General features: G+C 24.8%; 1 protein-coding gene across 1 annotated transcript; it reads right to left on the bottom strand.

The window, feature by feature from the left end:
* Window positions 1-166: 166 nt before the first annotated feature.
* Window positions 167-9,157, bottom strand: LOC107610850 (very-long-chain aldehyde decarbonylase CER1-like). Its single transcript, XM_088497097.1, has 10 exons — window positions 9,073-9,157; window positions 8,633-8,856; window positions 8,303-8,535; window positions 7,967-8,186; window positions 7,211-7,595; window positions 3,014-3,121; window positions 2,509-2,709; window positions 1,387-1,485; window positions 1,076-1,249; window positions 167-382 (listed from the first exon to the last, which is right to left on the bottom strand). Exons 1-10 carry the CDS (start codon window positions 9,130-9,132, stop codon window positions 203-205), a joined length of 1,884 nt encoding a protein of 627 aa, XP_088353223.1. The 5' UTR covers window positions 9,133-9,157; the 3' UTR covers window positions 167-202.
* Window positions 9,158-15,065: the final 5,908 nt, after the last annotated feature.

The raw sequence follows: 15,065 nt of genomic DNA, 5'->3' as shown, positions 1-15,065 counted from the left end.
TTTTCATAATAAATACAATATTTTTGCAATATTTTGCACGCCTTAAGACCTAGTGCAGACAATATGATTATTCGAGTAGAATAACGAATACAATTTCACAACAAGCAACATAGTTTAGAATAATAACATATTGTTTCTTCAAATATATCAGAAGCAAGGAGCTATATTATTGAAATTTGTTTTAGGAGATATGCTGATCAATTTATGGATTGAAGCAAGGATGATTAATCTTCAATGGCCTAAACCCATATTGAAGACTTGCTTCCCATATTTTGTGAATGCTAAACATCATGTCTCCACATTCATTAACGTCCCAACCTTCCAACGCATGCATTATTCCCGCGATACGCCATGCACTTAGCACTCTTCTTGGCAGCCAATTCTGTCGCATATATTATGAATCACAGACTTTTTAGATTTGCAATCACAAGAAGTCAGAACAACGATACAATACTAATTTAAAAATGTTACGTGTCCACTAAAAATTAAATAACATCAATCAATCTATCTATATATATTCATATATTTTTTTATTAAATAAATAACAATTAAAATAATTAAATTTGTTTTCACAAAAAAAAAATCTGTGATAGTAAAATAACTAAATTTAAAAAATACTAAAATAAAATTTGTTTATTATAATAAAATAAAAAATTTGTCAAATATATATTTTTTAGGCAGTGATTAATTTTTGTATATACTTAACATAAATAATTTTTCGACTATACTACGTATGTACCAAAATTAATCACCAAAGTCAACTACAAGTATAAAATACATGTTAAAATATAAATATATATTAAAAATAAGTTAAACCCACACATGTAAGCGACTAATTTTGATGTACGAAAACATTTTTCATAATCTTTAGTTATTCGATCTGAATGGAAGTACATTGAGGTTGCAATATACTACATTAGCCGCAATGAACATAAAATCAAATTTAGAATCAAATTTAAAAAATGTACACTACAATGACCACAATTCCTAAAATCATAACAACCAGGATCGTTGCAATGTGTGATCTCAACTTTAATTTAAATCCCTGACCGGTATCCAAATGCAGTCTACTAACCTCACAAGAGTGGACATTCAATAAAGAAGAGGGAATTTCCATGGATGGTGTGATGTGGTAGAAGCAATCTTTACGCAGTTTCTTTGGAGAGAATTGAGAGAAAGGTATGAACAATGTTCCTTTTGGGGCCATCTTTTGTTCAGCCTCGTTAAATTGGTCCCCCACTAACCATATCTGAAAAATTATATATCAAAACCGGGTGCATGATTTTGATGATTTCTTTTTTATTAAATCGCAAGGTAGCATTGTACTGTAACGTTGAAATTTGTCAAATAGAAATAAAATGGCGAACGAATTTGATTTAGATGTACCTTTGCAGCACAGGATCCAGGAAAAACCAAGTTCTTTTTGAAGTTGGTGGAGATTCTTGATTGAAGTCTTTCATAATCATCGTTGTATATGGTTGTAATCTGAGAGTATATTATACAGTTATATAATGTAATATCAGATCTCAATATATATATATTGAAAGTGTTATAAATTAATATAATATATCTAAATATATATAGTTCAATTCGTAAAAATTTTATGTTTATTTAATTTGATATTAGGTTAATTTAGTCATTATGATTAGATTGAATTATTGACCAATAAATAGATTCTTTTTATTGTATTTTTAAATGCCACAATGATATCTGAATATTAAATTTAATTTATTTTTAAATTATTATCATGAATTTTAATAAGAAGGAATTATAGTAAAAAATTTGTACATTTTTGCCTAATAAATATATATAAAGTTTAATTTTAATCTATTAATATATAAAAAATTTAACAAATTGATGTGTTCATTTTTTGAGATGATTATTCAAGCTTTAGATACAAAATTTAACCTTATCTATAATCTAACAAATATTGTTATATTGTTTAATTTGAATGCTCTAGTTACTAGTCTATGCTAATTAATATTAAGACTAGTAGTGTCCAATTTTGTATGGTTTAATTTTTGAGGAGTGTTAGGGACTTAGTAAGTTTTGTGATTTGTAACTATTAATTAATTATTATTGGTGTTTTTAATGGTGTGAAATTTTATCTAATAGTATAAAATTATTCACTTTTTTTTATTGATTAAGTGCTGACAGATTTTAATAAAAGTGTTGGCATTTAGACTTTTCCTTTACTCTTATTCTAAGATGATAATAACAAAAAAAAAAATATATTACTTTAGTTTGTTATTAGCAAATTGTGCTTGACTAATTATGTGTACTATTTTCACAAATTATTCTTCTAATTGCTTTTTTTTCTTAGTTGAATCCTTGAAAATTCAACATCTAGGTTCTATAACCAATTATTCGACTAATCCAAGCTATGATAATTGACTAAAGTTCCATGAAAGATGTAGATGTTTTTGAAATCAAGCTAAGATAGATGTCTTGTGTGACGAAGAATATATAACATATTTCTAAGGATTATTATTGAACAATTAAACATACCTTGATTCCCCTTTCACATAAAGCATTGGCAATGGCATAGGAAACCTTATTAAATTTACCACAAATTAAAATTTGGGTTGCTTCTTTGGGAATGCTGTTAACAACAATGGCCACCACTAAGCTGCTTCCATCCACAATCTTTATTTTAAGGTTGGTATTGCTCTTTATGTAAAGCTCACCATATTTATTCAGTTTATCTCCCTTCATCCACAAATTCAATGATTTTAATTTGGAGCAATGCTATATAATCAAAAAAATTGATGAGTTGTATTATCATTTGGTCACTCTAAATATTAAGTACTAAATTTTAAACCATAATTTTTAAATCCTGAATTTTAATACTATAAAAATAAAATATTGGCTAAAACGTTGACTGATATTAATAGTATTGCAACCAGCATTTTTTTTTTTAATTTATCACAAATTACAACTTATATTATAATGCAACTTTGGTGAGTCATGATCCAAACATACAAATCAAAATATATAGGGACTAAATAATTACCTGGTTTAAAAGGCCCAAACTTAAGACCTTAACTCCGTTTTTCTCTGCCTCAAGTATTGCATCTTCTATCAGCCTGTTTAATGTTTTCCTTTGATATTTATTCAGATACTGCAAAAATTTTAAAAAGAGATTTTATTCTTATCAATGTATTAATAACAGGCAATTAGACATGAATGTATTTATTAATTTATATGTTGTTTATTAAATATGCATGATAATAATAAATATAAAATTAATCAAGATGATAAATACCTTATATTTAATTAGGAATTAAATTTAAGTCTTAAAAGTAACAAAATATAAGTTTTATGTATTATATATTATAATGAATTTTTTAAAAAAAAAATGTACATCATCAAACTTCTCTTATATTTCTATTATATATGTGTGTGAAGAAATCTTTCACCTTTGAGGTACGATGCAAAAATAATATACTCTCGCTTGAAAATCATATATATAGTAATAGAGATACTATAACACACGTATGTGGGTGAATATTTTTTTAGGTTGAAAAATTCTTTTAACAATTAATTTATGGTAAATACTATCTAATTCTCTTTAAATTAGAGGATAAATTATCTCTTGTGATATATTTTTTTATTATTAACTGAAATAAAATTAATTGACTTATCATGATTAACTTTAACTTTAATCGTCTAACCTAAATTTTATTAATTTAATTAATTAATCATGATGTAACTTTTTTTACAAATTATATATTTATTAATCAATTTCAATTGCAAAATAAAAAAATTCTCAAAAGACAAAGAATAAATAAAAAAATTTAAGAGGCACAAAATTTAAAATTTTCAAAATTTTCTCTCTCTTGTTTTTTTAAATTTTTTAAAAATATAGTAAAATATAAAGTAGAACTTCTCTAATCATTTTTATAATTTGTAAAAAAGTTACCATAGTTAATTGACTAGGTTAATAAAATTTAGGTTAGATTAAAAAAAGTTATACTATAATTAAAAATTATTAGAGAAGTTTTATTTTATATTTTATTATTTATTTCAAAAAAATTAGAAAAACAAAAGAAAAAAAATTTTGAAAATTTTAAATTTTCTGTGCCTCTTAAAATTTTTTTTATTTATTCTTTGTCTTTTGAGATTTTTAATATTTTATGATTGAAATTGATTAATAAATGTATAATTTGAAAAAAATTATAATTTGTAAAAAAAGGTTACATCACGATGAATTAATTAAATTAACAAAATTAAAATTAGATTAAAAATTAAAATTAATCATAATAAAAATTAAATAGACATATCACAAAAAATAATTTATTCTCTAATTTAAAAAGAATTGGATAGAATTCACCTTTAAAATTGTTTGGTTACAGTTCTTTTTAATTTGACCGACTGAATTTTTAGTAGAACCTGGAACTGCTTCTAGTTGTGTTAGATTATGAAGCTTATATATCTTGTCTCTGTGAAAATTAATTCCTAACAAGGCAAGTATGCAAAAAATTATTCATCGATTTAGATTTAATTATTTTATTGGCCTTTATAATTTTATTAAATTTTTAATTAAATTTTTATATTTTTTTAATTATATTTTATATTATTTTTAATTTTATAATTAGATCTTTTTTATATTAAAAATATTAAAATTAACAGAATATTTTTTTAAAAATATATGCAAATAAAAATCTAGTTAGATTTTTAATTATGAATACTTTTAATTTATAAAAAAATATTTAGTTAATTTTAATATTTTTTACACTAGTATAAAATTAAAAGCTGTGTAAAGATTCATTTGAAAGAAAAAAAAAGTATATGGACCTAATTGAAAATTAAATAAAATATTATTTTTATCTTTAACATTTAGAATAAGTCTCAAAATTGTCCCTAACGTTTAAATCGTCCTATTTAAATCTCTAACGTTTTAAAATTGGCTCAATGTTATCCTGCCATTAAGGATTTGTTAACTGAATTGACGAACAAAATTGAGACGATTTTGAAATATTAGGGATTTAAATAGGACGAAAACGTTGGAAACAAAAAAAGATTCATAGAAATAATAAATTTTAATTTTATCCTTCAATAATATCATTTTTTTATGGTATATAATTATTCAATTATTTTTTAATCATATCTAAGTAAATTACACTTAATCACATTACTTTCATTTTAATAAAAATTTTTTTTATAATTTTACTCTTAAAGATTTTTACTTATCATGAAAAATGAAGTTTAACTAAATTAAGCATTAAAGAATTTCGACATATCAGAGATAACAGGTAAAATTTATACTTTATTGTATATGTATATTTTTTTTAAATTTTTGCAAGTTTATGTACTAGTTATTTTACAAACATTTCATAATAAGTAAAAATCTTTAAAAGTAATTATAAAAAAATAAATTTATTTCGAATGAAAATAATGTGATTAAGTGTAATTTACTTAGATGTGATTAAAAAAAGTATATGTATCTAATTGAAAGGGAGAAAAAATATATGGACCTAATTGAAAATTGAGTAAAATATCATTTTTGTCCTTAAAGGGATAAGTTCTAAAGTTGTCCCTAATGTTTAAATCGTCCTATTTAAGTCCCTAACATTTCAAAATTGGCTTAATGTTATCATGACATTAGGGATTTGTTAACAGAATTGATGGCGAGACAAAATTGAGCGATTTTAAAACGTTAGAGACTTAAATAGGACAAAAATATTGGAAACAAAAATGATACATAGAAATAAATTTTAATTTTATCCTTCAATAATATCATTTTTTATGGTACATAATTATTATTCAATTATTTTTTAATCACATCTAAGTAAATTACACTTAATCACATTACTTTTATTTTAATAAATTTATTTTTTTTATAATTTTATTCTTAAAAATTTTTACTTATCATAAAAAATGAAGTTTAACTAAACTAAACATTAAAGAATTTTGACACATTAGAGATAAAAGGTAAAATTTATACTTTATTGTATATGTATTAATTTTTTTATTTTTCGCAAGTTTATATACTAGTCATTCTACAAATATTTCATGATGAGTAAAAATATTTAAGAGTAATTATAAAAAAATAAATTTATTTAGAATGAAAGTAAGGTGATTAAGTACTAGTGTAATTTACTTAGATGTGATTAAAAAATAATTGAATAACTATATAATGTAAAAATTGATATTATTAAAGGATAAAATTAAAATTTATTTTTATGTATCATTTTTGTTCCCAACGTTTTTGTCCTATTTAAGTCCTTAATATTTTAAAATCGTCTTAATTTTGTCCTGACGTTAATTCTGTTAACCGATCTCTAATATCAGGATAACATTGAGCTAATTTTAAAATATTATAGACTTAAATAGAATGATTTAAACGTTAGGAACAACTTTAAAATTTATCTGTTAAAAGACAAAACAATACTTTATTCTTAAAAATTTAGTAAAACTATATATACTAATAGAATGATTAAACCACCAATTTATTATGATATAAAAAATACATATTTCATCAGGATTGTGAAATAGACTAGCTCAATCTGTTTTGGTTTGGTCTATCTAAACCTGCGTGTAATATGGATTGACCATTATTTTTTCTTTATTCCCAAACCTTATTTTGACGGATTATATAGACAACTGTTTATTTTTTTATATTTTATTTAAAAAAAAAAAGTTTAGATAAAAATCTAGGCTTAGGCTAAAAATTTGGGAAAAAAGGCCATTGGGCCAAAACCATTAAACAAACATAGTTTTTTTAGTGGGTGGTTCGACTCTTGAGTTGAATCAAGAAAAATATTGAGAAGTGTTGATTTTTTTTTAAAAAGAATACAAAAAACAAAATTAAACAGGTTGTTCGTTTAATTTAGGGTCGATTTGCTTAACTTACTATTTTTTCGAATTATTTAGACTTAGTAGTCCAAAGTTTAAACAAGTCTGATTTTAGAGTAAAAGCCTATCCCTTTAATTAAGTAGATAAACGAATTGGTTCGACGAATTTAATCTATTTTGATGATTTTGTATTTAGTATTTCATAAATTTTTTTTATTATACTGCTTTAAATAAGTTTAATTATTGATATACTGTAGATTTAATTTTTTTATTGTAATATATTTAATTATTCTAGTGATTAATTATTCAATTGAAAAATTGTATAAATTAATATGTATAAATATATAATAACTAACTTAGTACATAATTTTGAAGGAAAATATATAGCATATTTTTAATAAGAATATCTTACTTGTGAATGGAATCTTGGTATAACCCAAGTTTGCATATTGAGCATTTTGAAAACACTCGTCTCGGCAACAAATGTTTGACCAAAAAAGCAAGCCAACATAGCAAAGGAAAGAGTGATTGGGCACATGAAATAGAGGTACCAGTTTGATGAAGATTGGGGTCTGGATGCTAAGGAAGAGAACCCCAACCTCAGATGATATATGGAATTAAGGGTTGTAAAGTGTGTTAGGTGTACCACATCAACTCTTTCTTTTTCTTTTTTCATTAATAATGACATTTCATATCTTGTGTCCGTACTTTTATCCATGGTTCCATAAATGTAATCATATATGGGCATGAACAGTGAGTAGTTAGTTCGAAATTGAGTGTGGTGCAGTGAGTGGAACCTGCAATGTAATATAAAAAAAACGTTGCTAAATAATATAAAAAAAAAAAAAACATAGCTAAAAAAACGTTTTGTGTCTGTACTTTTGTTTAGTAATACTTTTTAAAAAACATTGCTAAATAATAAAAAAATATTTTTAGCAATACTTTTTAAAATATAGCTACCATAACATAAGAATACTAGAATATTCACCCTATATATATATATATATATTCTAGAGTTAGGATTTTATGAAAACAAAAAGCAAAACCAATAAAATTATGGATAACTTCCTACGTTTCCTTCTTCTTTAATAAATATTAAAATAAAAATACTTAACAAACAACATAAGTCCATTTAATATTCAAAAAGGATAAAAAGAAAGAAACTTACGTTGGTGAATAGATGAGATATTTGAAGAAGGGGAAGATGGAAAAGAAGGGCTTGGGAATGAACTCAAAATTGCAGTGACCCATATTGTTCATGAAGTCGATATATGTAATATAACCAAAGAGAGTTGTTATGGATAATGTCCTCGTTATAACTGCTGTGTATAGAGGAATTGCGAATAGTAGACTATACGCCATATTTTCGGCAAAAGGATGGACCACAGCTACAAATTCATCAACAACCACACCCAATTATTAACTATATAATAATAATATCTTAATATTCCTTCTCTTAAATTAAGTTTCCAGTAAACCGGAAAAAAATAGAAATGCAAGTTACCAGTAATAGGTTCTGTAACAATGGAAGAATGGTGGTGAGAATGATATCGAGAGTAAAGGAAGTGGTGATGAAGTGCTCTGTGAAACCAGTAATAAAGAAACTCTACTGGTCCCACATGAAGCACTAACACCAAAACTGCACCATCCATTCTCCATAAGGGTAAGTGTGAAGCTTCTGGAGATACCATGTAAACTATGTAACTCATAATCCCATTTAGCAAGATTAGGTCATCCCTGCAAATGTATCACAACCACAACTCATCACCTTCATATTATATTAATTATTGCATTCTTTTTTATTTTGGAATAAAAAAATTGAAGCAGCACTAACCAAGTGCTTTCTCGATCAACTTGTTCAAAGTCAATGCTCCGGTCAACAATTCTGTTTTTGCCTTTGGCAGTAAGATAGCGAGAAAGTGTGATCCAAATTTGGTGGTGTAGAATTCTGATCATCACCAACGGGAACAGAAGAAAGTAAAGAAGGTCCCTCTCCTTTGGATCTTTCACGAGAAAAGAGTAGGTGCTGTGTGCAATCCATGGTGCCAAAATTACCCACTTCATATACATATTCATGAGTCATGACCATACACATATAAAGCGTAACTGTCAGCTGAATCATCATAATGTTAAGTGTTCATTTTATTCTTAGTTATGATACCAAAAAAATATCTAAGGGGATGATAGGAGCATAAAAAATATTCATTTAGTTAAATAACATTTTTTGCATTAATATAAGTATATAGTGAACGATAATGCTAACAACAATGAAACCTTAAAAGTTCCAAGAGGCTTCCATGGCCAGTGAGTGAGTATGCCAGGTTTGGACGCCATTTGTAGCTGAGTTTGGGTGCTATATGAGCTTCTAAGATTTTGTGACTTTATTTGGAAGCAGTTAGCTATATTTATATACGGTAGGATCTGTTAATCAGGTTGATTTTTCTTTCTTTGGCTTTGTCACTGCGGGTTATACTGTGTGACTTTAGGCCATGTTTGATGTTTGGTTATCTTTAATGTCAACTAAAGAAGTGTGCATGTTTACCATTTATTCATTGGGATACAAAATATAGAAAAAAAAAATTTGAGTACTAGTAATTTTTAGGATAAATTATATAAATAGATAAAGTGTAGTCAAAATTATTCAATTGTAACCTTTTAAAAATAGTTATTGAGGAGTGCTAGCCCAGTAGATTTTGTGAGTTGTAGACATCAATTAACCATTAATAGTGTATTTAATGGTGTGAGATTTCATCTAATGGTGGAGAATCACCCATTTTCTTTTTGCTGGCTAAGTGCTGACTAAATTTTAATAAATCTACTGGCCCCTAGACTTTCTCATAGTTATTTTAGTCCTATACTTATTTTATATAATCACTATAGATATAGTAGTTTCAAAATTTATATATAAATTGCAGCAGAATGTAGCAATTTATAAAATATTTAAATTTTACATTTAGATCTACTAAATCCATATATGAATTAGATAAATATTTTTAAATATTAAAATTTAAATATTATAAAAATTTATTTAAATGTTAAAAATATTATGTTTTAAATTAAAGTGTAAATAATATCTATTTTTATCTCATTTTATTTAATTGATTGATATTAGCTTAAAAAAATCGTAACCTTTCTTATTTTATCTTAAGCTAATTGAATTTTAATTAATTATATTTTAATTTAAAACCTTATATTTTTAAATATTTTTTAATTTTTTTAATATTGAGATATTATTTAAATTATTTTGTATAAAACTAGGGATATATAATATAATATAATATAACTCTTTGCAAACCTATAAACTCTTAAAATGTATCAAAAAATAGTTCTTTAAGTTCATTAGAATGATAAGGAGTTAGAGTTACATTGTTATCAAATTTGTGTTCCAAAAAATATGTTTATAATTAATGTTATACAAACACATCATGCTATATATATGATCTATCCAATTATTATATACATACAAATTTATTCACCTAATCATCTTATCATGCATATTAATTAATTTGCACAAAACATAATCTAAAATTTATCCATACATCTTAATCTTAATTTTTTCAAAATTAATATAATTTTAAATAAAAGTAAATTTTAATATTAATTTTCAACTTTATAAAAACTGCATATATATAATTTTTTTATTTTTTAAACCACATAATAATATTTATTTCTTAAATTTTTGTACATAAACCACATATATAACTTTTTTAAGCCAATATCAATAAATTAAACAAAGCAGGATAAAAAAATTAGGTATCATTTACACTTTAATTTAAAATATTATATTTTTAAAATTTAAATAGATTTTTCTAATAACAAAATTTTAATATTTAAAATTATTTATCTAATTTATTTATGCATTTAGTAAATCTGGATATAAAATTTAAATATTTTCGTAAACTACTACAGCTTGTCGTAGTTTATGTGTTGAAATTTTTTTTTATCAACAGCTACAATCTCTAACGTTTTATAATCTTAGTCAATTTTTTTACATAAATTTTTACACCCTATAACAATTTATGTATAAATTTTAAAACTTTTATACCTATAGTGTGGTTTATATAGAATAAATACATGGTTGAAATATAATCATTTTAGAAATATTGTAATTGAGTAACTTTGATATGCATTTTATTTATTTATATAATTTGTCCTAATTTTTATTTATATTGACCAACAATTTTAGTTAACATATATATTTTATTAGTATATTTGAATTTTGTTTTAACATCAGTTTAAAAAAATACAATAATAATTAAATGTTAATGAAAAAGAGTAATTATACTAACTCTGTAATAATATATATAGGAGATATATTTTATGAGAATGAGATTTTATACGAGAATGTGAGAATATCTTTATAGTTATTGAATTAATTTAAATGGTTAAGATTAAATATACTTAATTAATGGTATACAAGTAATGTATTTATTATAGTCATTGAATTCATGTGTGAACAATGATGGACCAGAAAATTTATGTTAGAGGGCAAAAATAATATATATTACTATCAAAAGATATATCAATCTAAATTTAAAAAAATAAAAATGTACATTAATTATTCGAATAAAAAAATAAAAAATTACATATAATAAAATAGAACAAAAGATATTTTTTAAAATATTTTTTTATTATTATTTCTATAAATAAAAAATATATATTCTAAATTAGTAAATTGATCAATTAAATTTAGAAATTTATATGCAACATAATTACATATAATAAAATAGAACAAAAGATAAAGAAATAAATAATAAGGATCACTAAATTGAGAATAAAATAAAATATATAAATTTATAAAGAGAATAAAAAATTAGATTAATACCTAAACTATAATTGCTTGAGTTATAATTTGTAATTGAAAATATCAAAAAGAAAAACAATGAAATTGAAAGATACATAGAGTTATAAAGAGTTATATTAAAAAAAATAGAGAATTTAAAATTTATCTTTTGATGAAGAAAAGATGACCACTAGAAAAGGAATAGAAAAAGAAGGTTGAAACTAAAAAGATGATTTAAGAGAATAAATGAGTGATGACGGCTGAGATTTGAAAATGAGAGAAGACTAAATTTGATTAGGTTAATTAATAGTCAAAATGATAGAAAGATAAAATGAATTTAAAACTTTAAATAATTGGATTAAATTTATTTGTAATGGGGTTATTTAAAATTTAAAATAAGAGTATATTATATACGTATATATTTTAAAAAAAAATATAAGAGTGGGGCAAATGCCCCCTATTACACTACCTGGATCCATTCCTCTGTGTGAATGTATTTATAATCATTACATCTATAGTCATTGTTTTCATTTCTATTAAAATATACTTAATAAATAAATTAAAATTAGATTTTTTAATCCAAATAAATTAAAAGTATTTTTGATAACTGAATGTATTTATTAAAAATTATACAAATATGAAATAGAATTTTTTTTTTGAAACAAAGAATTTCTTAAAAAATATTTCTTTTAAAAATGAAAAAATAAATATTTTTTTAAAACTAATCCAAAGTAACTGTATATTACATTGTTGATAATTCTTAAAACAATTTAGTGATTTAAGATTTATTGAAAGGAATAAAGTTTTTTTTAATAATTATTTTAAAGAATCTTTTAATATAAAAAGAAATTACAGAACTATATGAGAGAAGGAAGAAGTTAGAAAAAAAATAAAAATAAAGGAGTAGTAGATGAAGAAGAAAGAGGAGAGTGCGTGAAATAAAGGAAAATAGTCCAAGATCGAAAGAAGAGAAGAAAGAACAAAGGTAGGGAAAGGAAAGAGAAGACAGAATAATCATTGCATTTGTGTTTACACATATTTTATGTATTTATTTAGAGTTAAATCACAGTGAGTCAAAATTGTTTACCTATATATACACATTTTGCATTAGGTTACTAAAACTTCATTCATAAATCACAGTTATTTAATTTGCTGCATTTTACTATGGGTTATAAACAAAAGAAAAGAATACAAACCGTTGAGTTGCGCATTCAAACATCCATTGATGGATTATTTTATATAATCTTTTTACAGTATAAAAAAATTTTAATTTTTTAATCAATTATTTTTTAAAAAATAAAAAATTTATAAAATAGATATACAGAGACGTAATGGACATGTTCCTGTTGTATGTATTCCATAGGTGAAGTTGTAATGGTCTGGTATTCTAGTAGTAGAAAATATATGAGCTTCAAAATTTGATTACCATTTGTTTTAAGAATTATCAATAACGTAATACAAGGTTACTTTAGATTAGTTTTAAAAAATATTTATTTTTCATTTTTTAAATATATTTATTAAGAAATTCTATTTTATATTTGTATAAATTTTTAAAAAATACATTCAGTTATTAAAAATATTTTAAATTTTATTTAGATAAAGAAATTTAATTATTTTAATTTATTTATTAAGTATATTTTAATAAAAATTTAAAACAATAGCTATAGATGTAATGGTTATAAATGCATTCACACATAAATTTAATGACTATAATAAATACATTACATGAACATTTATTAGGTATATTTAATCTTAACCATTTAAATTAATTCAATACTGGCTAAAAATGTATTTTCACATTTTCATATAAAAATCTCAATACAACTTGTGTAGTCAAAGTCGTTGGACCGCGAGACCACATTGACGGAAACCTTCAAGTAGATGCACACACTGAAGGAGAACAAAGCGAGATTTGTTAATCCGCGATCTCAGAACCATTATGTGAGTAGACATACGTCTGATTATCTTCTGCTATCACTACAAGAAATAGTGTAATTATCGACGCCAAAAATCGACGGTTATGTTTTCCGTCGATATTTTTTGACGATTTTTCGTCAATAAAATGAAAAAGATAATTAAGAAAAAATATTAAAATCGACGACAATGTCGTCTATTTTTTTTACAATTTTTAATACCTTACTCCTATAGTCACATTACCGACGAAAAAGGGGTTGAAAATTTTTTTCTTTAAAATCGACTGGCTGATCGTCTATTTTAATAATTAAAATATCGACAGTCTCTATCGTCGATAAATTTAGACGATAGAGATCTCTTTTTAAAATTGAACAGACGGTATAGATTTATTATATAAAATAGACGGATAGGATGTTGATTTTTATTTTAACTAAAATCGACCAAATAACCGTCGATTTTTATCAACAAAAAACTACTCCCGCGTTTGCTTCCCGCGTCCCTGCTCGTTTCATCCATTCTCCCAAAATTTAATCCCAAATCTTCAGAGAATCAGAGTCTAGAGTGACACTTCTTCTTCTCCTCCAAGGCTCGAGAGTAGAGACCAAAACGAAGTCACGGTCACGGAGAGAGGTAGAGAACAGAGCTTCTTCTTCTCCCACTCCTAAGAAAACCCGCGGTCCTCCGCCTGAGAGTAGAGCTTCTCCTCCTCCTCTGTCGAGCCTGCCATTGGTCTTACGAGTTACACCAACACTGCAGTTAACGGAGCTGCGGCACTGAGCGGTGGTGCGAGTTCAGCTCAAGATTTTTCAATTCTGCATTTGGGATTCACATTTCAATCTCAATTTGAATTCAGATCCAAAATCCATAAACAAGAAGAAGACGACAACGAAAAACAATGGAGGTGGAGCTGAAACAGTTGATGGCGGATCTTCAATCTCTCAACCAATCCCTTCCAGATCCATCTCTCCATGCTTCCCTCCTTAAAGTATTATTATAATCCCCAATCTCTACGGCATTTTTTGTTCTTTTAATTATTCAATATTATTTAAGTCTGAACCTGTTCGGCGCTCCAAAATTAAGGGGATTTCTCTGTGGTATCTTAGCACATATTATTTAAATAAATTAAATTTATCATCTCATATAAATGTACAATAGAATTTGAATCTGTTTTAAAAGACCTTAAGTTCATCTCTGCATCGGATGACAATGATAGCAGACTGAGCAAGTTTGCTGATGATGTTGAGGTTCACTTTGCACACAAGAAAAAGACCGAGATCATGTCAAAGGCTAGAAATCTGCTCCTAGAGTGTGACTTTTAGTGTAAGATTACTTAAATTGCATTCATATAAATATTTTCAGTTAGTTGACCGACAATTAGTTTCACATTAATAAATGAATTATTAATTTTCAGGATGTTTGTCTGTCATCTACAAGAGTTGCATTGGAATTTTATCGTGTAGCTAGAGATGCTATACTCCTCTATGAGGTTGTTGTCCCTGTCAAGGTCAGTCCATGCTAGTTTTCTTCAATCAGTTACTTCATAGGGTGAATTTTATGAAAGACGAACAAC

Source organism: Arachis ipaensis, chromosome B8, assembly GCF_059453495.1.
Source record: "Arachis ipaensis isolate K30076 ecotype BB chromosome B8, ASM5945349v1, whole genome shotgun sequence".
In the NCBI taxonomy this organism is placed as follows: Eukaryota; Viridiplantae; Streptophyta; class Magnoliopsida; order Fabales; family Fabaceae; genus Arachis; species Arachis ipaensis.
This window is presented reverse-complemented; position numbering and strand designations above follow the sequence as displayed.

Coding starts and splice junctions, on each gene's coding strand:
- LOC107610850 (XM_088497097.1), bottom strand. CDS start 9,132: ATGGCGTCCAAACCTGGCATACTCACTCACTGGCCATGGAAGCCTCTT. Junction 2,710..3,013: donor GTTTGGGCCTTTTAAACCAG/GTAATTATTTAG, acceptor TTGTGGATGAAG/GGAGATAAACTGAATAAATA. Junction 1,250..1,386: donor CTGGATCCTGTGCTGCAAAG/GTACATCTAAAT, acceptor ATAATTTTTCAG/ATATGGTTAGTGGGGGACCA.